This window comes from Centruroides vittatus, unplaced genomic scaffold (genome assembly GCF_030686945.1).
Source record: "Centruroides vittatus isolate TY-2023 unplaced genomic scaffold, ASM3068694v2 contig_7, whole genome shotgun sequence".
Classification (NCBI taxonomy): Eukaryota; Metazoa; Arthropoda; class Arachnida; order Scorpiones; family Buthidae; genus Centruroides; species Centruroides vittatus.
In genome coordinates, this window is record NW_027122442.1 from 2,383,034 (window position 1) to 2,405,787 (window position 22,754).

Genomic DNA, 22,754 nt, shown 5'->3' on the forward strand with positions numbered 1-22,754 from the left:
CATCGTTTGTCAAGAAAGTATATGGAAAAATAAAAATCAACTTTAAATCAGTTTATTCGACTTTAAATCCGTCCGCCACAAACATTGAAGTCGTAATATCACTAGAAAAGCATTAAAAGCACAAAAATCATATTAAAATATGTACATTTACAGTAAATGTTAATATAATCATCATAAATCTTAGAGAACGAAACATGAAAACATCTGTGTTTATGTGTTGTCGTCTTATTTAGCGGTCTTTAAGTGCTCATTATTGGCGTTTAGTTAGTCGAAACTACGACTTATGTCGTAACTACACAAATAAATTCGACTTACGTCGCCTCTCCTGGAACCAATTACCGACGTAAGACGAGGTATACCTGTAGTGTAGTAACACGCGCAACTTCGAAGTCAGAGTCAACAGAAACTGCAACTGGCAACACCGTTGATGCGCGAGAACATAAAGCAATGGATTGATAAAATGGAGGAGGAGTGACAAAACCAATTGACATCCATTGGCACATGCAGGTATAGTAAAAAGACGACTACATGCGCCAATGGATGTCGATTGGTTTTTGTGAAAAATCAGAGGACACTACACTGCTCCTGCTTCCTGCACTGCTGAACAAACTCCTCCATTTTATCAATCCATTGCTTTATGTTCTCGCGCATCAACAGTATTGCCAGTCGCAGTTTCTATTGCCTCTGACTTTGAAGTTTTGTGTGTCAAAATTACTGTGCTATTGCTCATCTTCCCAACTTTTAAGGGCATTTTTTCGGTTTTCTATTGAATGTGCCTAGTATATACATACCTGTATGAGAGAAATGCAGATTAAATTAATATGAATAGCAGACATTACTGAATCACTTAAACAGAATCTTATTTAATCTTATATATATATTAAAATATTTTAATGATAAAATAGTTTTTCTGTTACTTTTTTCAGCTTGAAATCTTTGTACCAAAAACAATAAATAAAGTTTAATGATTTTCAGATTATTAAAAGAAAAGATTACTTTTATTAACAATTTTTATATATATATATATATATATATATATATATAATATTATATATAAAAAAACACACTACAAAATTTTACAAAAAGATACTTATATTTTATAGATAAAATATGTAAATGAAATTTTAAAAAACTGGATACATAATTTTAAATATATAATTTACTTGGATGTTAAAGAGCTTACTTTATAATTATTAGCACCTTTTTCTTGAGAATTTTTAAAATTTAATTAAATTAATTTATTTTTTATAATAGAGTATATAAATGAAGAAAAACCAATATTTACAATGTTGACGTCTACAACAAAATTATTTATGTCCATAATACAATTTTTTTTAGATTAAAATAATACTAAGATAGAGAATAAATTAATCTCAGGAACTTATCACAATTAAATTCACAACAACACATTTAGAATATATAATTCATAAAAATTTTAATTAATTATTATTATTACTATTTAGCTTTTTTAAAATTATTTGTATATATTTGTATATATAATAAATCTGTATCTTAATTCTCAAATATTAAAATATTACAAATTTCTTGAGAGAGATATCCTTTTTTACATGCAAAACAGTGTTTTAAATGACCAAACCATTTCACCAAAACAACAATAGAAATAGTAATAAATTTTAAAAATACTACCACTTTAAATATTTAACATTACTGATTTGTAAAACAGTTATGGCACATTTTAATTATTTTATTGTTCAGAAAATTTTCGTCGACCATGCCGAGCGCATTTGTAAATCTCTCTCTTTCTCAGCGGATGAGTAACAAGACGAACAATGCTTTTAGATTTGAACTATTTTAAGTTTGTACATTCCTGCTGTCATTCAGATATTTGCGGAGATGATGTATAAAATCTAACATGCTACCAGCAATAGAAAGATCTATTAAATATTGAGGAAGCCAACCCTAAAAAAAATTTAAATATTTTAATACCTTCAAAATTGGATAAGCTTTTTGTAAATTTTTGTCTTTTTTTTTTAAGTAATTTCAATTGTAATATGAAAGTATTCATATGTGGATTATTACCTTTAAGTCGACTGTGGATAGCCATTGCATGTGGCATTTGTTTGAATCACCTTCCACCGGAGTTAACACATATACAGAAGGACCTTGTTCCCCTCTATAATTTTAAATAGTGTTTAAGAATTAGCATTATTAATATGTCATTGTCATATGAATAATTTCAAAAAAATTAAAAATAAAATAAACTAATATTTATACCTAATATATTTTGAATTAGGTGGATATTCTGGATGAATTGTTGCCATGGAAGCACAAACCAGTGTTGAGTCTCTCTTTTGCCATATTCTTACATTGACAAAATCCCTGAAAAAAAAATTAATAATTTAATTATTTATATATGTCAAGTTACATAATAAAACTTGTTACTAATTTAAAAGAAAATGTAAAAAATGTTTCCATATAATAAATTACTTAATTAAATGAAACAAATGTAACAGTTAAAACTAGTACATCCTGCATGATTATTCAAATTAACATAAATGTAGTAGTACAGAGTAAACATTCTTAATCTACTAAAAAGGGTGAATTAGAAATAGAACAAAGCTGCATGCAGCTTACATTACATAATATATCATGAACTAGAAACATTCAGAAATATCCTCTATTTGATTTCGTATGAAAGTACTTGTTAAATACTAAATTTCATTTAATTGAAGTTTTTTTTTATTATTATTTACACCTGTCTAATGTGCAGTATGCAGCTCATTCATTTATATTTTTAATGATGTGTATGTCAACTACTTAAATCATTTTTAATTTCATTGACAAAGTTTATAAGAAAATATTTTGATATAAAAACTATATTTAGCTACAGCATTTTAAAAAAGACAAACCGCGTGCAATATTATTTCCTTATGACTTTCTTCACAATATACTTTTATAACGTTAAATTTCTAAAGTAAAGAAACGTGTATTTCTAAAATTATCATAGGATGTGACAAAGATTTCAACATAGTTTCATCATTCATTAACTGATCCTATTATCACATTACATGGAAAATATAATAGGAATGCAGCACAAACTAGAAATAGAACTTTTAAATTCAGTTTCTAATACCAGAACATTGCAAAAATTAAGTCTATATCACAAATAATGTAAATTTTAATAGGTAAAAATAGTTTTTTTGTTACAGTGAACTTTTAGTAAAAGTAGACAATTGGTCACCGAACATAAATATCACTCCCATTTACGTAAAAATATCATAAATATATTTTTAAAATACAAACATGAATCAACTGAAATCTCAATTCAGTGCAGTTGCAATATACAGTATACATACATTATTTAAACAATTGTGTAAATAAGTTTAAGTCATATAATATAATAAATACATCTCTGTCTATATAAAAATTAAAATAATAAGCTATATATTCATGAAGAATTAAAAGAAAGCATACAGCTTCCTCAAATCAAGTGATCATTGTCCTGAGAGCTTGCAGAGTCAATAATCTTTAGTGTAGTGTCTTCTGATGGCAAAGTTCCCAAAGTGCATCCACAGTACTGCCATGCCATCCTTTCATAAAACAGCTTCACAAAAACTTCTGGCCATCATAGCTGATAAGAATGACATTCAACAGTTGTAGCCATTTTTATATCCAGAACTTGACTGCAACATGTGCAATTAAGCAACAGGAAATTGCATTTGTTGCATTTGATGATAATAAACCAAGACAAATTTTATTACAAAATTTTAAAAAAATTCTTAAAATTAGACAAAATTTGTCTTGGCAACTTTTTATTTATTTATTTGCAAGCAGTTATTTATTGTGACTTCATAACAATGCCAGGTTGAAATTTTTAATCATATTTTAACTTATTTAAATTAAAATATATTCTCTCCAGCTCAAATTAGTAGTGACTTGCTCCTGTACATCATACTTTTCCTTTAACAACAGAGTTGTGCCAGTCATCTGTCTAACAGCTTTCAAGGAAAAATGTTTGAATTGAAATAACATGTCTTCTGGTTTTCATCAGGAGTTCATACATAGTTAATCAGGCCTCCTGCCCCTAAGGTTTCCATATCTGGTCTCATCTTTCATCTAACTAACTCCATTCTTGAGATTAAGGATAGATGGACAGACAAACAGATAATAGAGAAAATTTATAGGTCTACAATTTTTTCAAATTGCAGCCTAATAATCAAAGAAGTAATTCTAATATATTTATTTATTTTAATAAAATCATTATTATTTATAAATTAGTTCTTAATTTTAAAAATTCGTAATAATCGCTAATACTGAAAACAAAGAATTTAACAAAACAATTACAGTAGAGCATCGATTATCCGACTTAATTGAGGACTGGGGTTGGTCGGATAACCGAAAAGTATGAAAAAATACATTATTAGTATAGTGTATTAGGCCTAGTTTAAATACTAGCCTCCCTTTCATGGTCGAGCCAGTGCTGCCAGCTAAAACATGCAAAAATTTAACAAAAATAATATTAAAGTAGCCAAGACATAACCAAATATTGTAGTGCCACATCACTAGCGGACATTTGAATTTGCCGACTAGAACGCGGTCAGTTAACCGATAAGTCGGTTAATCAGGGGTTGGATAATCGATGCTCTACTGTATTAGTGTTTCTGAAATACTAACCATATCTTAATATTTTAGTATTCTTTTGGTTAAAAATTTTTCTATTACAATAAATAAAATTTTTATTTTATAAAAAAGCAAACAAATATATGTAACAAATAAACAGAAGTAAGAAATATGTGAGATTAAAGGCAAAGCCAATTTGACCACACTTCTTACTTTTTTATATCTTTAGTTATATCATGATTATGTTATAAAATCATATAATAGAATCCCGATAGAACCGTAGGTATTTTAACAAGCTTAATTGGAATTTTCTCCATTTTGCCCAGCTAAAAATATAGGGGCTGCAATATAAACAGTTTAAAACAATTTTTAATAATAATGAGAGTTAAATTATTGTTAAATAAAAAATTATGTATTCCCAATTTCCCCTTCAAGAATGCATAATTCTCCACAAAATTTTCCTATTAATATCGCCTCCTCATTTTTTGCAGTTGACTTGAAAAGAAAACGCAACGACAACTAGATCCTAAATGCATGTTATTTTACTAAATAAAAATTTTCAGTACATAAAATGAGAACAATTATTGATTAATCTATTGTAATTAAGATAACAGTACCAAAGTGACGATACTGAAAAACTCAAAATAAATTGGAAATTTATTAAAAATTTTATATTCTTAAAATTAATTAAGTATGCTTTCATAACCAACTACTGTATCTTCAACAAAAATACTAATAAAAGATTTAGTATTTTCATAGAAGTACAGTAGAGCATCGATTATCTGACCCCCGATTAACCGAAAGCGTTCTAGTCGGCAAATTCAAATGTCCGCTAGTGATGTGGCGCTACAATATTTGGTTATGTCTTGGCTACTTTAATATTATTTTTGTTAAATTTTTGCATGTTTTAGCTGGCAGCACTGGCTCGACCATGAAAGGGAGGCTAGTATTTAAACCAGGCCTAATACACTATACTAATAATGTATTTTTTCAAACTTTTCGGTTATCCGACCAACCATTCGATTATCCGACTGCTCTACTGTAATCGATAATCGATGCTCTACTGTATTACTATTTGTAGTAAAGCTTAATTAAGGTTGTTCATTGTTAAAACAAACATAAATATCAGTTATATTTTACAGAAAGCATTTTATATATTACTATTAAAAACTAAGTTGTTAACTTCATTCCAAATGTGTGATAAACTAATTAATTTATTTTTAAATTCAACATAAAAATTTGGGTCATATAGTAACAATTTTTTTTATGTATCATATGACAAAGTTCATAAATTCTATTATTATTACAATTTTACAACGGTAGCTTAAGATACACAGATGTTCAAGTAAGCAAGTCTGTCACTTTGGGAGTCTGGAGTTTGAATTTTGTCATTTATTGTGGGGCTTGCTAGATCCATAAGGTGCATGAAACATCCTCTTAATGCCCCAAAGCAGAGAGAGTTATAATATAATATATATACAGTCAAACCTGTTTTTATGCGCTCTTTTTATGTGCGATTTTTATTAATGCGAATTTTTAATTTGTGCGGTATAGTTGGCGACTAGTCTCGTGCGATTCGTCATGTCTCACGTTGACTTATTATAGCTAAATAAACTTATTATAGCATAAATGCACTTATTATAGTAATATTATTGCATGAATATGCGAAAAATGAAATAATTTACTTTTTAAGTCAACAAAACACCACCTGGACAAAAATATGTAAAACAGACGATAGACCAGACGATGCAGTCAAGTGCTGACATCTGTTGTCAATAAATTCTATTTCGTACGGTTTTGAGTTATTTTCTATGTGAGACTTTTTTTATGCGGTCCCTGTTGACCGCATAAAAAAATTATTTTTTAATTGTGTTGCGAAAACTATTATTTACAGCCATTCGTGAAGTTTCGTGAGATTTTTTTTAATGCGTTTTTTTTAATGCGGTCCCTATCCCCCGCATAAAAACAGGTTTGACTGTATATGTTATTGAAAAATATAGTACAAAATACTATAATTTATCATAGTTTATGAATGATACAATAAAAGATGAGTTAGAAATATATCATTAAAAGTCAATACCTGCTACTAACTAATCCTCCAGCTGCTTCAGCCACAACAAAATAACAAACATCTGTATGATTATCTATTTTCTGAACTAGCTATAAAAAAGTTATTTCATTTTATAATTTTTTGAAAATTCATTTATAAATCTCAAATAATAACACTTACTTTTGAATGTTTTACAACTGGATTCCATGCTGTTATTGAATCAAGTTTAAAAAGAAGCTCATCGGCTAATTTATTGACCGATGCATCGATTACACCCTAAAAAACATTTAAAAATTCAAGATCATTGCTCGAATAAAATTGATTACATGAAAATTAATTACTGTTTCTAAAATATCGATGATAAACTCACAACAAATTTAAAAACTTTTCCATATTTATCAATGTTTTGGCTTTGAATAATATCTTCTCCAACTACTTTGTTCGTTTTCCAAGAACTGGAAGTAAGAATACTTAATGCTTTTTCTAGACATTCTTCTGCCCTCTTTTTATGTATTAATTCCTAAAAATAATAAATACTTAAATAACTTAATGTTTAATTAAATGATTTTCAAAAATAACATTAAAGTAACTAATAATTATTTTTATAATAATTAATTAATTATATATATATATATATATTACTTAATTAAATAAACTGCAATAAGTTATTATAATAATTGAATATCACAGTATTTATTACTTTATTTCCTATTCTTCGAGATAAATTAGTAGTAGTTGATTTATTAAATGATGATGATAAATAATAATAAAATGATTTAACATCCCATCTAAATAAATTGTCTAAATGAAATAACATTATCCCATAAGATATGCAGAGTAAACACTGTATTAAGTCAGATGTAAAATGGTTAGATTGAGAGCAGTTCTAATGATTTTTATTCAAGATTGGTTAATATAAATGAACCAATCATCTGTAACCGATGTCATTTTGAAAAAATGTTGCAACAGATTTATCACCTATCTAGACTCAGATAAAAGAAAGAAATTATTTTATTTTATGAATAATAATTACAAAGCATTCGACTGATGTCATTTTAATTAATTGAATACAATGCTGTTTAAGTTTCAAGAATCATTTCTTTTATCATTATCTTATTTTTTCTATTATAATACATTGTAAAACTTAAAAATGTATATATGTAGTACATATGGATGAATGTTTATATATATATATACTGTATATATAAAAATATTTTTTAAATTTAAATATTTATTGAATTTTTTTCATTCTTTTGACAATATACACTTTATTTAATAAAATTAAAAAAAAATCATTTTATCAGCTTATCTCATTTCTTTGTATTAGAAAGAAAAAAAATTGATAAGAAAATCAAAGAATGACGTAAATCAAAATATAAATCATATCTGCTATATATTTTAATAATGTATACAGGAAATTTAAAAAAAAAAAAACAGATATATTCTTAAGCAACATCACAACATTTACCATATATTATGAAAGAAACTTATCACACTTCCTAAAAAAAATAACCATCAGAACAAGGAAATGTTATTCATTTGATAATATAGACAAATTAATGGTTAAAGCTGATTAAAAACTATTTTTTATGTTAAAATGTAACCTATGAAGCATGAAAAATAATATTTAGATTCAAATTTCAATCAATAAATAGTTCATTCTTTTGCATTATTTGTTATTTTTTAACAACAAAAAACTTTTTTGATTTTGATATTCAAGAATTATTGTTGCTTTATTATAATTTTTATGTTATATTATCTCTGATAAAATCTCTCAAACTAATAATCTGAAAATAGGAAACAAAAATTATGTGCACAGAGAAGTTTAACAATGTTTAAAATATTTATATTAATTGAAATGTTAATTATTTGTAAATTTAAATAATCAGATCTTGTTGTTATGAAACAAGAGTTTATGGAACATTATCTTTTGTGATTATATACAAATAAATATTTAAGACATCTTAACATTCAGCTTCAATATCAATGTGTATAAGGCAGGGATGGCCGACCGGTCGACAGCAAAGGTTTTGAAAGTAGCCCGCGAAGCTAAAGTTGAACAATTTGCTTTCACTTAAATTAATGTTTAAAAATCTTAATTCGATAATTTATTCTTACAATAATAGACTGTCTGTGCAACGTACCCATACTGTTTGTATTTATCCCGATGAACAATGCAAATGAATGTTAACTTTTAAATTAATTGTAGTTGCAACGCATGCACATAAAAATGGCAATTGCATAAAATGGCGCAAAATCATGTGTCAGACAGTAACGTGACAGCCCCTGGCTTCAATCCACTTGTTACTCCTTGTTTGTGCACTTGTATTTACTTTCAATTTCAGTTTTTTTTATTTATTCATACAGCAAACAGAAGCAGATATGTTAGTTTATTAATTATTGTTTTAAATGTTATTAATATTTAACCCTGTTATTTTAGAATAAATAAACCAAGTACAGGCCGAAAAAAAATAAAATCTTATCATTATTTATTTATCATTATTAATTATTTATTAAAATATCTATGAAAAATTTGAAAAATCCTAAAATTGTTTGCCCATATTCATAGTTGCCACCAGACTATATTTTACCGAAAAAGTAGCCCCTAAGGGATAAAAGTTTGGCCACACCTGGTATAAGGTATTGTTTGTAATTCAACAAATTTCAAATTTGAACTACAAGAGAAAAAAGATTTGAGATTTCATACTGCAACCACTTGTGATATTGTGTTCTCATTCTAAATTAAACAATAGATATACATATAAAAACTATCAGATTGATAATTATTATATATTAGTGAGGTTGCAGCTGAAGTTTTCATCTCTAAAACATGAATGGCAAACATCGCTATCTTGTAAGCAGCACTCGACATCTGATGTTCACGTTTTAGAGATGAAAACATCGGCCACAACCTCACTATTATACAATAATAAATTTTAAAATATTTAAAAATTAAAAAAAAAAAAAAAAAAATTGAACAATGCAAAAATATATACAGAAAATCTGAAAGAATCATCTAATGAACAAAATATTTATGAATCGGAACTCTATCTGAAATTTCCAAAACCACAGAAATCCTAAATATATTAGAATAGATTAGAGAGACAAAACTCAAGTTTATTCAGACTAAACATTTTTGATGTTATACGTAGTACGTATTAAAAAAAGAATATTTTATCTAAATAAACTGACTTTTGACTCCTTAACCTGTTTAGAGTTTCTGTAATTTTGGAGATTTCTGATGAAGAAATGGAATCAGAAAGATAGATTTTGCATAAAATTCTTCTTTATGACATTGTATTTTGAACAAAAAATTAACTTTTGAATGCTGTTGTAGTATATACTTATGTAGTATATGTTACATGCTCTACTATTACAAATATTTATACTAATTCAAATAAATTGCTACATACTATATTAGCTCAGATTTACCCAATTTCATTAAATTGTTGTTAAAGTATATATAATTTTTAGAAAATTCAGAAAAGTACACATGTAATAAATCTCATCCTATTGAATGTTCTGTACACAATAACATTAAATATTTTTACCTTAAGTATGACTTTAATACTAAATAATTTTCATACTATAAAAATGTAACTGTTTTTAAACTGATAACATGAAACATTACGATATTCAAAAATTACTCATGTAATCACATAAATCATTAGTTAACACACTGAAATATTTTTATATACAGTATGCATATATAAGTCATGCAAAACTTGTATTATAAATTTATTAATGCTGTCATGAAAATTACAATATTTTTATTCAATATATAATTCTAGAAACAATAAACTTGTATGAAAATATTTGTATAATAGCAATATAAAAAACAAATATTCAAGATAATATACAAATAAAACTTATCAAAATGTAGTTGAGTAAAGCTAACAAATATACCAGAAGCTAATTTATTTGAATTATGATTATCTGTAATTCTAGTTTATCCAGTACAATAATGCTATGTAAATAAAATTTAATAAAAGCAAATTAAAATTCAACATTAGATGATGTTCTATGAAACAGAAGTATACATTATATGTTAAATATAGTTGTTTTTAAGTTTTTATTTCATTCTTAATTCATTCTTTACTTTTAATATTTCAGTTAAAAATACAGTACCATGATTGTATTCATAATGTAATTTTGTATAGTATTACTTTCCTGGTTCTGTTATATATAACAGAGGGAAAGTATAGCAATCAGTCAAAAAAGGACCATTCCAAGATTTTAATTTTTGAACTCGAGACTTTGAAACATTGAGAAATGTAAAGGCAATTCAGGGGTTTTTCTGTATGTATGGACGTTAGTGTGTGTGCGTATATGGCACACCCATACATGAACTTAATGAAGATTTTACTCATTATTAGCATTTACAATTTTTATAAAACCCATTCCTACCCAAAATTAAGCTCAAATTCATATAAAATTTAAGCAAACTTTTTATATGAATTAAAAATATTAAAAGTTTTTAATAATAATATATCATAACAAATGGCACCACACACAGAGTTTTAAATGTTGCCAGGAAAGTTAAGCAACTCTTTGCTGGATTTTTTAGTATGCATACATATTTTGTCAAGTATTATTACAAGAGAGTATTTTTTTTTTATCCCAACAGTTCAAATTTTTCAAAATTTCTATTATCTAAATTTCAATCAACTACTCAAAACTGGATATACTTAATAAACAAAGTGAATGAAACCAATTGCCAGCACAAATTTATTAGAAAGCAAACATTTTTGGCTGTGTTAAACACACATCTTCAGGCTAATTGACCTTTGCAGTTGTTAAAATTAGAACAGTTAGAGATTTACAAAGCCATGAGAAAAAATGCTGCTATAAACTATTGAACAGGGCTGTGGAATTGATAGATTTTTACACAACTTCAATTCTGACTTTTTCTTACGATTCGACTCCGACCAGGGGCGGACTTGTTAACAAGGTAGGCCCGAAAATTCTGACGTCGTCACGTGACCTCAGAATATTAGCATAAGTAAATATAGTTCTAATAAAGATAGAACGTATAAACTTTTTTATTCCAAAGCTAGAATATTCCTCTAAGTAATGAGTCAATAGGATAATTTTTACTTTTCTAGCTGTTATATATAACAGTGGAAAAGTGTAGCTATCGGTCAAAAAATGATCCCACCCCAAATTTTTGCATTTTTGGACTCGAGGCACCTTGAAATGTCGAGATATGCATTACTATTATACACAGTATATAAATAGTTTTGAATGCATGAAAACAGTCCAGCATTCATTACAGATCCATAGATGAAATGATCATTAAAAAAAAAAGTCTAAATACTTACATAATAAATACTTAACTATTTTCTAATCAATTTCTTTTAACATTAAATTTTATTTAGACAAAAATCATAATCATTTATTATTATACATAATGCCAAATTCAAATGCAGCAAACACATTTTCAATATATAAAATTTTGCAATGCTGCAATTGTTATTTTATCATTTATAAACAAGTAAAACAAAGTTTATCATCACTTTTTATTTTTCAGTTGTGTACAGATCACAATTAACTTATCTTTATATTTTAAAATTTTCATTACCTTAATTTTTTAATAATAAAAAAAAGAACACCAAAACAATGAAAGCAGTTTAAATGTTTAATATGTTCTTTGATAGATCATCTACAGGAATGTGATCTATTAAAAGAGAGAGAGAACATTAATTATTTAAACTATTTTTGCTCCTGAAGTGATTTTTATTAATAAAATAACATATATGCAATTGGTTTATGGGTACTTAACTTTTAAATCAATTAATGAAAAAATCGATTTTAATTAGAATTTAAAAAATTTTTTTAAATTTCTGTTACAATACATATTTATTTAATTAAGAATCAGACTTTTAGTATAATAAAACTATATGAGAGATAAATAAATATACTATAAATACTATATTATAATTAGGACAGCAGCAATTTGTATCTGCAATTTAAATTTGACATAACTTTAAAGTGTAATAAACTTAACGTAAATAATCATTATTATATAAAATTTCATTCATAAATATAAAATCTGCAAACAATGCTATTTGTAATGAAAACAATTATATTCTATTTAAGAACATATGTATATACACTCATAGTTCATAGACGTAACTCAAGTGAGAATGACATAAGAAAAACTTGTTATTATAATATAAAAACTTTTAATAAAAATTAAATAAATCTAGTATCGTTTTTATAAAGATGATCAAATTAATGTATTCTTTGGATTTTTCATAAAATAAATAAATAAATGTAAACAGTACATCTTAAGTTTCGTTTTGTTTCTAACTTTTAGAATTTTAAACTTCAAAAAGGTAAAATAAATTAGAGAATATTTATGTTTATAAATATTAATCTACAGATTAAACATTTGGACTATTACGTCCTGTAGCATTTAAAGCATGTTTATAAAAAAAAAAAGTACTGACAACATATCAGAAAATAAACAACAAAGTGCAAATGTACTCGTCAATTTCTAAAGTGCATTTATGATAAGCACAATGAAATACTTTGGAAATTTTTGATAAGATGACGTCAAAAATATTTAGTCAATGCCATAATTATTATTTTGATTGTAATAGTGATGAGACCTTTAAACATGTAAAATTTTAATCGTTAAGAATAAAAAAAAATTGACTTATGATGTAATGAGAGAAATAAATAAATATTTACTGTTAAATTAAATATGTTGACATCATAAATATATTTTTCAAGTTGTTTCAAAAACTTTAGGATATTTTGATATATAATTTTTTAATTATAAATGCATAATTAATAATTATAATATAAAAACCCTATTAAATATAGTAATTTAAATAAAGTGAGTTTGATTCAAGAAAATAATTGCAATCAATATACTTTAAGTGATTAGGAATGACGTTAATCATATTACTTGCACATTTTCTTTACTATTCGTATTTTATTGTTAAAACAATTTAAAAAGAAAGTCATGTTACATCACATAATAACTATATTAACTAAATTCTGAAAAAATGTTTAAAGAATCAATAAAAATTTTGTTGAAATTTAAGCTGCAAACAGAATTATAATCAACAAAAAAAGTTAAATTTTCAGAAGTTTTAAAATTGAGGAGTATATCAAGACCAAAATTTAATATTTCTATTCTTAGTGATCAACAAAATTTTATTGAAGCTATAGAAGCTACAGCGTTATCTCGTACTTTTCAAACAAATAACTTCAAATTAGTGCTGTGCGACGCATCAAAACAATATTGAAGTATTAATACTTTTTTTGCAGCTTTTTAATAACTTTTTAAAAAGTGACTGAATAAAGTTAAAGTAGCCCTAATGATAGCCAAGGAGCAAGCAATTTTCTTTTCTGCCAAATCTGAATAGTAATCAAACCTGGCAAATAGATGGTAACTGAGTTTTTTCTCAAAGCTAAAATGGCACTTCTTGAGTTTATGAGAAAATTCAGAAATTTGGACATAATTTACACATGAAAATGATAAAGGACAGTGTTCTTTTTGTTTTAAGAGGTTTCAGTTCAGTGAAAACAGCAAATTTTCACAAACATCTTCAAAATGTTCATGAAATTTGGTGGGGAGACACACAGCAAAACAACAATGATACTTCGCAAACCAACGAAGAAGTTCACAATCAAAATCAGGTATTATTGTGAAAATTTAAATGAATTTAAATGAGGAATGTGAAGAAACTTCAAATATATCACATGAATGTACAGATACTTGTTTAACATTCTGAAGAAGAAGCACTTCTTGCCAAACTACAATTACAGCTGTCTTTGGAAATATTCACACACTAGATAAAGGAAAGAAATGAATTTCATTGTAATTTATTAAAAATTATTGAATATAAATTAATTGCTAATTACAGAAATGAAATCATTTTCACTTTTCATATTACAAAAATACTAGACTTTTTTTTTTTATTACTAACTTGTGTTGAAACCCACCATACTCAACCTTTTTTTTTTCTTGGGCCACATACACATCATAGCTATTACATGCAGGCCGCAATATAACGATTATAATAAAAAACTTATACAATTTCTCACTCACCCTAGAAATTTCTTTTTTTCACAATTTATTTTAAATTAGGCTTGTAACTGCTGCATGATACTCGTAAAATGGCATCCAGGTGTGAATCAGTAAGCCAATTTCTATATTTATGTTCTTTGCATATTTCATTTTTGAGTATGACGTTTCATGCAGATACGTAAACAACGTAAAATTTGAGCACATTTTTTTACAGAAAGGATAAAAGGGACTTAGCAGTGTGGGCAAAGTGACTGAATCTATTTTTTGCCACAAAAATTTCAAAATTTATATTTTGACTGCATTATTTACGGGTCACGTCTGGGCCACTCACAAAAGCTCAGCGGGCCACAGATTGAGTATCGTGGGTTTAAACCCTTTTCAGTCACTGTTGCATCCCATATGTTCATATACAGTGATAATTTTTTTTTGGCTTTGACATGTCATACGTTCATTGTAAAAAATGCTCTAGACACTTATTTTAATATCTCTGATGCATTTATCTCTGTTAAATTGCATATTAAATGCATTTATCTCTATATGCATTTAATATCTCTGTTGTTAAATTTATTTCACTATTTCTCCAACAGCTGGCATTATGTTACAAAAATTATCCTGCTGTTTTTGGTAGAAAGATTTATTTCTGGAATCTAACAGCATCTACGTAAATTGTTTTTGGTAGTTTTTCTTTCAAATAAATAATTAAAATTATTAATAAAAATTAATTTTTTCCTTGAATATTTCAGATGACAATAGAACCAAACAAATTTGAAAAGCATTGCTTCGTTGGTTGATCAGGGATTCCCAACCAGCTAAATACAGTGCCTAGAAAAGGATTTAAATTTTTTATGAAAACTATTTATCCTACCCAATGTACAACAGTTAAGAAAAATATTGAAAACTGTTTGAAGCTAGAACATCCTATGTAAAACAAATGCTTTCAATGATTTCATATTGTGCCTCGACTTGTGATATCTGGAAAGATACTGTGAATAATCATTGTTACCTTGGTATTGCCATTCATTTCATTAGAAATTTTCAATACATCCCTTATGTTTCAGGATTGAATCAGAAGAATCCCACACTGCTGAGTATTTAAGTGACAGAATGAATGATATCCTGATCTTCTGGCTAGTAAACAAATTCATAATAGCAGCATGCGTGACTGATAATGCTAAAAATGTTAAAAGTGTAGAACTTTCAGTTGGCAAAGAGAGCATAGCTGTTTGGCTCATTCACTGAAAATCGATAATATAACAGCAGATCTAGCAAAAGCAAAAGGACAAATAATCTTCAATGGTGGAGCAGTATCAAATGGAGACTGTTGGAATTCTTGTGTAGGGAACCCGTTCTGAATCAGCGGATTCCACCCTGTCGGTTCGTCTCGCAAAAGCAAAACAGTCAGATATTCCACACAAAAAAACTTTAATCCACACTCAGGGACCACCACTTCGTCCTTCCTCTCTCTCGTGTCCCGAACTCCCCTCACTGTCCCTCTTCCCGCCTTTTTCTCCCTTCCTTTTTATGGTTCTTTGTCTATATTTATTATCTCCTTTTACAACCCTTTATTACCGCGTGTAGGTGGATTGCACCCTTTCCGACCAAACCGCAAGTGAGGGAGGACGAGAAGGTCCGATATCACTACATCTTGTTACATGATGATAGATTTTTGCAATTAAAAAACTGCATTGTAATTGTGTTGCAAGATACTAAAGATTCTCCTGATATGCTGACATGACATCAATTGGATATTTAGTCTGAAAGTTTAAAATTTTAGAGCCATTTTACAAAATAGATGATGAAATTTCTGCAGAGCAACATATAACTATCAGCAAGATCATGCCAATGCTAAGACTAATGTCAAAAAATTTAGATAAAATTGTTATTTAATGAATCATCAAACACCTGATGCTGAGAAATGTTTATTAAACAAACATTAACGTTTTTGACCCAATACAATGGGCCATCTTCAGATGTACCAAAATTCAAACGTATTTTAACTTAACATTTAAAGGACAGAACATTCAAACACTTAATTTATCTAGTATTTTGTTTTAAATTTAAATGTCTAAGAAACTGTTTAGTTTAAGAAAAATTATTTACTTAACATTAAATGTGTTATATAATTCTCTATAAATTATATCCAATTAAAAGAATATATTGTCAAAAATAACCTATTTATCTGTGATTATTTTTAATTAATTTCTAAATAATTTGTCTACAGGGAGGTGTTAAATGCCATCTCTTATTAAATTTAATCATTATATCAATAATTAAATTAAATAATTTAGAATATTCTGGAAAAAAAAAAATAAACCCAGAATGGAACTCAAACTTGCAACTCCTGCTTACTGCAGATGCATTGTTATGCTACCCAATCCTCCAGATTGATTTCTTCTTCCAGACATATTTAATTATCATCTGGATTACGTCGGGTCCAATATAATCCATTTGATACTTTTATACATATACAAACATTATCAGTTTTATAAAAGAATTATAAACAAATCATTTCTTTATAATTTATTTTAACCTTTCACGAAACAGATGGGGTTAACCCCATGTAGTTCAGATGTAGTGAATATAAGTAAATACCATGTTTCTAGTTTTTGTTTCTAAAACCTAAAATTTTGCTTATTCATATCAATTTATATATTTTTTTTTAACAAAGAAAACCCATAAAATATCTCTTAACATTCAGGTTAGTGATATTTCTTCAGCTCTTTCAGAGGTAAATAGCAATTTCTCTGTTGATGGCATTTTTCTTTCTGAGAGTGATGAATCAGATTCTGATAGAGAAGCAGATGCCAAACAGTTACCGAAAAATATTGAATCAGCTGTCATGCTATATTTAAGCAAACAAAACTTTGCATTCTACCACAATTCAAGATAAAGTGCAAAGAAAGATCATATCTATTTCAATTTCAAAAAGATGTTACTCGTTCCAAAACATGCAAGTTTGTAGATATGATGCCACCTTACATCATAAACAGGAATTTGATACAAAAAATGGTGATAAAAGGAAACATCTGTTATAACATTTCACAATCAAACAAGAAGTGGAAATGATGTGGATAAACTTGTAGGAACCTATGACTTGTCATGCAATTCTAAATGTTGGGTTCCAAATGTTTTCTAAATCATGCAGGCATCAATGCTATGGTAATATACATGATGAATAATGAAGTAGAAAAGGGAAAAACTAATCAAAGAGATTATTAAAAGTTAAGACTGTCATTAGTAAAAGAACACACAAGTAATAGAAAAAATAATCAGAGATTACCCCAATATTTAAAAAATAACTTTGTAAACATCTCGGAATGAGCTAAACTTGTTCAGAGATGAATGTCCAAGAAATATGTATTTATAAGACTCAAAATACATAAAATAACAAAAATTGCATAAAATGTAATTCACCAGTATGACAAAAACATTCATTTTATATGCGACAAATGGATTGAATTATACAACAAATGATCTCACCATAACAGACTATAATAAGAATAATTAATTTTTGTTTTACTTTTTAAGTATTAATATGTCTCTATTTTATTAATAAGTATTGAAATTTTATTACAAAAAAAAAGAATATTTTCAAAAATTGGTTTTACAGACAGTTTAATTTTCAGTTAGTCAGAAATAGGTAAGTTTTTGTTTGTATCTTTTACAATAAATAATTCAGTTTTAAAAAATAAATCTTTTGTTTTATTTTGGTCTATTTTTAATAAAAAATTTGACAAAACATCATTTTAAAGTGCATTTTCATGCAATGATATACAGTATTTATGAATAGATAATGTTCAGAGTAAATTTAATCCCACATAGTTCAGGGCATGACTTTTATTAACTTGGTTCACAGAAGGTTAAATAAACTAACTAACAAGTTCTTTTTAATATTCTATTTTATTAAGTAGTTTATTAAAACAAATAATTTAAATTTTGTTTAAAACCTGATGTAAGCCTGAAAAATACACAATAAATTTATATAGTAAGTATATCATTTGTATTAAGCACACATCAAAAAAAATAAACTAGCTAACAAAACAAATTGCATATTATTAAAAATGTAAATTTACTTGGGAAATATTATTATTATCTGTAAAACTTCATATTCTTAAAAGGCACACAATGTAAAAATTAGTACACAATGCAAATTCAATTACTTAATTCAACAGATTAAAGCAACATTATATCTCAAGTACAGAAATGATTTTCAGACAATGTCATAGACATATAGAAGGAATTTCCAATTTTAAATATATCTACAAATAAATTTTTGGTTTCTAATATACCTGTTAAATTTTTAAACAGTTTACTTTAATTTAATATTTAAAATCTTATTGTTACAAAATTAATCTAAAAACTGTATCTAAATAAAAATTTTTAAATAATTTTAAGAAGAAAATTAATTATAAATACCAATATTTTCTTAAGAAAATCAGAAATTTATATGAAAGGCCAAAAAGTATTAGAAATTTTTTCTATTTTATAAAACTAGTGTTTTTTCTTTCCTTCCTTATTTGAGAATTAGGGAATCAGGATAAATCTGTTATGAATCTGGAGAAATAGAGAATTCCTCCAGATTCATAACTTGCCAAATCTTATTAATTATTACTGTCTAATATGTTATCAATAATATTGTAACAGTACAAAAGTAAACAAAAAAAGATAACATAGAAAATAAACTGGGTCATCAAAACTAAATTTCCAGAAATCTAAATATCAAAACGTCACTAAAAGTAAATATCAACATCTAAATAATTTCACTAAACAAACCAAAATAACTATATTACTTCACTACCTAATGCAAGTTTAAAATTTGAAAAAACGTATCTTTAATATAATTTATAGAAATGAGTGATGATGTAATTTACAATAAGTAAAAATAACTGATATCTATGTTTATATCAAATTCTTTCCTGGCAAAAATAATTAATATAAAAGACATTTTTTTAGTAATAATCATGAACATAGGATAAAATATAAAAAAATATTAGAGAAATCAAACTTGCAACTTCTTGTCCTACATGTCTACAGAATAAACTATAAACTGTCCAAATTCAAACAGGTGTAATATTCATAATTTATGTCCAAGTTTTGAATAATACAATATCACAAGATATGAATTCAGTTGATTAAAAACTGATTTATCCTAAAAGAACAAACTTTTAATTCATAACTCAGAAATTTTATACTGTATTCCATTGATTCTAAGACATACCATAATTTTGAAATTAAAATTAAACAATTCTTATGAATAAAAATTTCTTAAATAAGCAATTTTATTAAGTTTCATTAAGTAACAAAAGTCAGAAACACAATACAAATGTTCTGAAATAAGTAATGTTCATCACCTCTGTTTCCACATTTTTCTATATGTGTAACAATTTTTCTTTTAATGCTACATATCATATCTCAAAACATGCATTTTAAATGTTCAAAATAAGTTCAGTAGTAGTAGTAATAATATAGCCCAACTTAATCCAGCATTTGTTTGGCTTTAGTATAACTTATTGAGCTTAGTGATGTTTCTATACTGATTTAAATAAACGAGATCATTAAGTAGCATAGCAGAACACATCTATTATTGGTGCAAAATACAATGAATGTTCTACTTGACCATTGGTATTACAAGTTTTTCTTATACTTTCTTCAGATGAAAAAAGTTAATCCTGATGAAACCTTTGAACCTGACTACTTTCCTCATTTGACTAGAACTAAGTTAGACTAGTTGATTAGTGTTAAAAATTAGTTCTAGTTGACTAGAACTAATTTTGAACACTTTTTGTGTATTATATAATACTAAACTTTAAATTGTATTTTACAATCACTTTTAATTTTTGTAATTGTAATATTGATTTTAAAAACATAGCAGTTTATTATAGTTTTCATTAAAAGTTAACATAATGAAATTGTCAAGTTACCAAAAAATGTGCAGAAACTACACAAAAATCAATAAATAATTTCTAATAAATTAAAATCATTTTATTCACAAAATGACAATTAAAATAAATGATAGTTTGATGAGAAATCAAGAAAGAATTCCATTAAGTCAGCACCAGATTAGTATGTAAGTACACACATATACAGTCAAACCTGTTTTTATGCGTTCTTTTTATGTGCGATTTTTATTTGTGCGATTTTTTTAATGCGAATTTTTAATTTGTGTGGTATTTTTTGTGCGATTTTTTATTTGTGCGGTATAGTTGGCGACTAGTCTCGTGCGATTCGTCATGTCTCACGTTGACTTATTATAGCTAAATAAACTTATTATAGCATAAATGCACTTATTATAGTAATATTATTGCATGAATATGCAAAAAATGAAATAATTTACTTTTTAAGTCAACAAAACACCACCTGGACAAAAATATGTAAAACAGACGATAGACCAGACGATGCAGTCAAGTGCTGACATCTGTTGTCAATAAATTCTATTTCGTACGGTTTTGAGTTATTTTCTATGTGAGACTTTTTTTTATGCGGTCCCTGTTGACCGCATAAAAAAAATATTTTTTAATTGTGTTGCGAAAACTATTATTTACAGCCATTCGTGAAGTTTCGTGAGATTTTTTTTATGCGTTTTTTTTAATGCGGTCCCTATCCCCCGCATAAAAACAGGTTTGACTGTAATGTATGCATGTTATATAAACATTTAATTATGCCATAAATATTTTGAATTTAATTATTTTATCTTAAGCATTATTAAATAATGACATCTGGAAGCAGTTTGCATACATATATCGTCATTTTTAAAATACAGATAGATAAATTATCTATTACCTTATGGAAAGTTTTTGCTTTCTATCTCAAAAGAACCTTTGCTGCTAACTTATATATGATTCAAATTCCATTGACCTGTGATTAATACTGATAATTTATACATACAAAATAAAACTTCTAATAAGAGTTACTAAAAGTTATTTATATAATGAAATAAATAATAATAGATTATAAAAGCAAATATTTTAATTTCTTAAAACATCGAAAAATAATATACAGTGTGTAAGGTAGTGTAGGCTTTGCTTTGCACTGCAGAAACCAAAATGATTTATAATAATTAGCCATATGTGAAAATTTTAAAAATCTTACATAAGGCTAATTATATATAAATTAACATATTTACAATCATCATCTCTCTTATCAATGACATATTTTATCATCCTAATGATAAAAATCATTTGTTGCAAAACGAACAGTTTCTTAATCCAAAAACATTCATTAAATAATCTCCAAATTAAATAAAATTTGGCATATTTAAATTTTTTCTAAAGTAGTTTATTAAAACTAAAATCCTTGTCAAATCATTTGGAAAAGAATCATCATCCAGAAAAATTGGAAAGTAATACTTTGGATAAATTAACCATGTTTTCATAAAATATTTATAAAACTGGAGAAGAGAATGTGTTAAAGTGTCATTGATATGAATACTTTCAAAATCAGCCACTAAATTTCCAAAACCAAATTCTGTTTAATTAATGAAAAGATAACTATTACAAGAGAAATGTTTTCATCTTTCCCACAGCTATTATCAAAACAACAGAAAAACATAACTTTTTAAACAAACTTTTATCATAAAAGCTGATTATGGCCCCATAGAAGTCAAAAATGTTCCTTTGGTAATAAAGTTATCTGTCCTTAATCAAACAGCATTTTGTTTCATTTTCACATTATGATGCAAAAACTTTGTACATTCTGATAATTTAAACTTTAAAAAAAAAAACCATGATTTTTCTTTTTCCATAATGTACAGTAACTCTCTATGAATTTTCACAAAGTTTATTAAATTAAATACTGTTAGTTAGCAGCTCTTAAACACATTTTGTGAAACCCACTAAAAAAACACACAACTTTATATCTTGTATGCAGATTTCATATTTATTCAAAATGTCAACATAAGGATATTGTCAGAAAATAATGAAAGTACTTCTTAAACATGTTCACTGCCACCTATTAAAATTGCACCAAATAAGCCAATTTATTTTTTCATTTCCAGCAATCTTTATGAAATATGTGACAGTACAAAATTGATTTATTGGCATTATTTATGATAAATATTGAGAAATTACAATAATTAAATAT

The 22,754-nt window shown here is 26.4% G+C and overlaps 1 protein-coding gene across 4 annotated transcripts in view; it reads right to left on the reverse strand.

Moving 5' to 3' along the window:
• Positions 1–1,222: 1,222 nt before the first annotated feature.
• The window catches only part of Start1 (Steroidogenic acute regulatory protein-like), a 73,510-nt gene continuing 51,978 nt past the window's right edge, over positions 1,223–22,754 (reverse strand). For 2 of the 4 annotated variants that reach the window (XM_067276642.1, XM_067276641.1), the window contains exons 9-14: positions 7,002–7,151; positions 6,808–6,907; positions 6,662–6,737; positions 2,236–2,340; positions 2,041–2,134; positions 1,226–1,920 (exon numbers count right to left, since the gene is read on the reverse strand). In XM_067276642.1, coding sequence (XP_067132743.1) covers positions 1,813–1,920; positions 2,041–2,134; positions 2,236–2,340; positions 6,662–6,737; positions 6,808–6,907; positions 7,002–7,151 — 633 coding nt within the window. In that variant the 3' untranslated portion in view covers positions 1,226–1,812. Of the gene's footprint in view, positions 1,921–2,040; positions 2,135–2,235; positions 2,341–6,661; positions 6,742–6,807; positions 6,908–7,001; positions 7,152–22,754 lie in introns of all 4 variants that reach the window. The other 2 variants (XM_067276640.1, XM_067276639.1) reach the window with 2 other exon arrangements.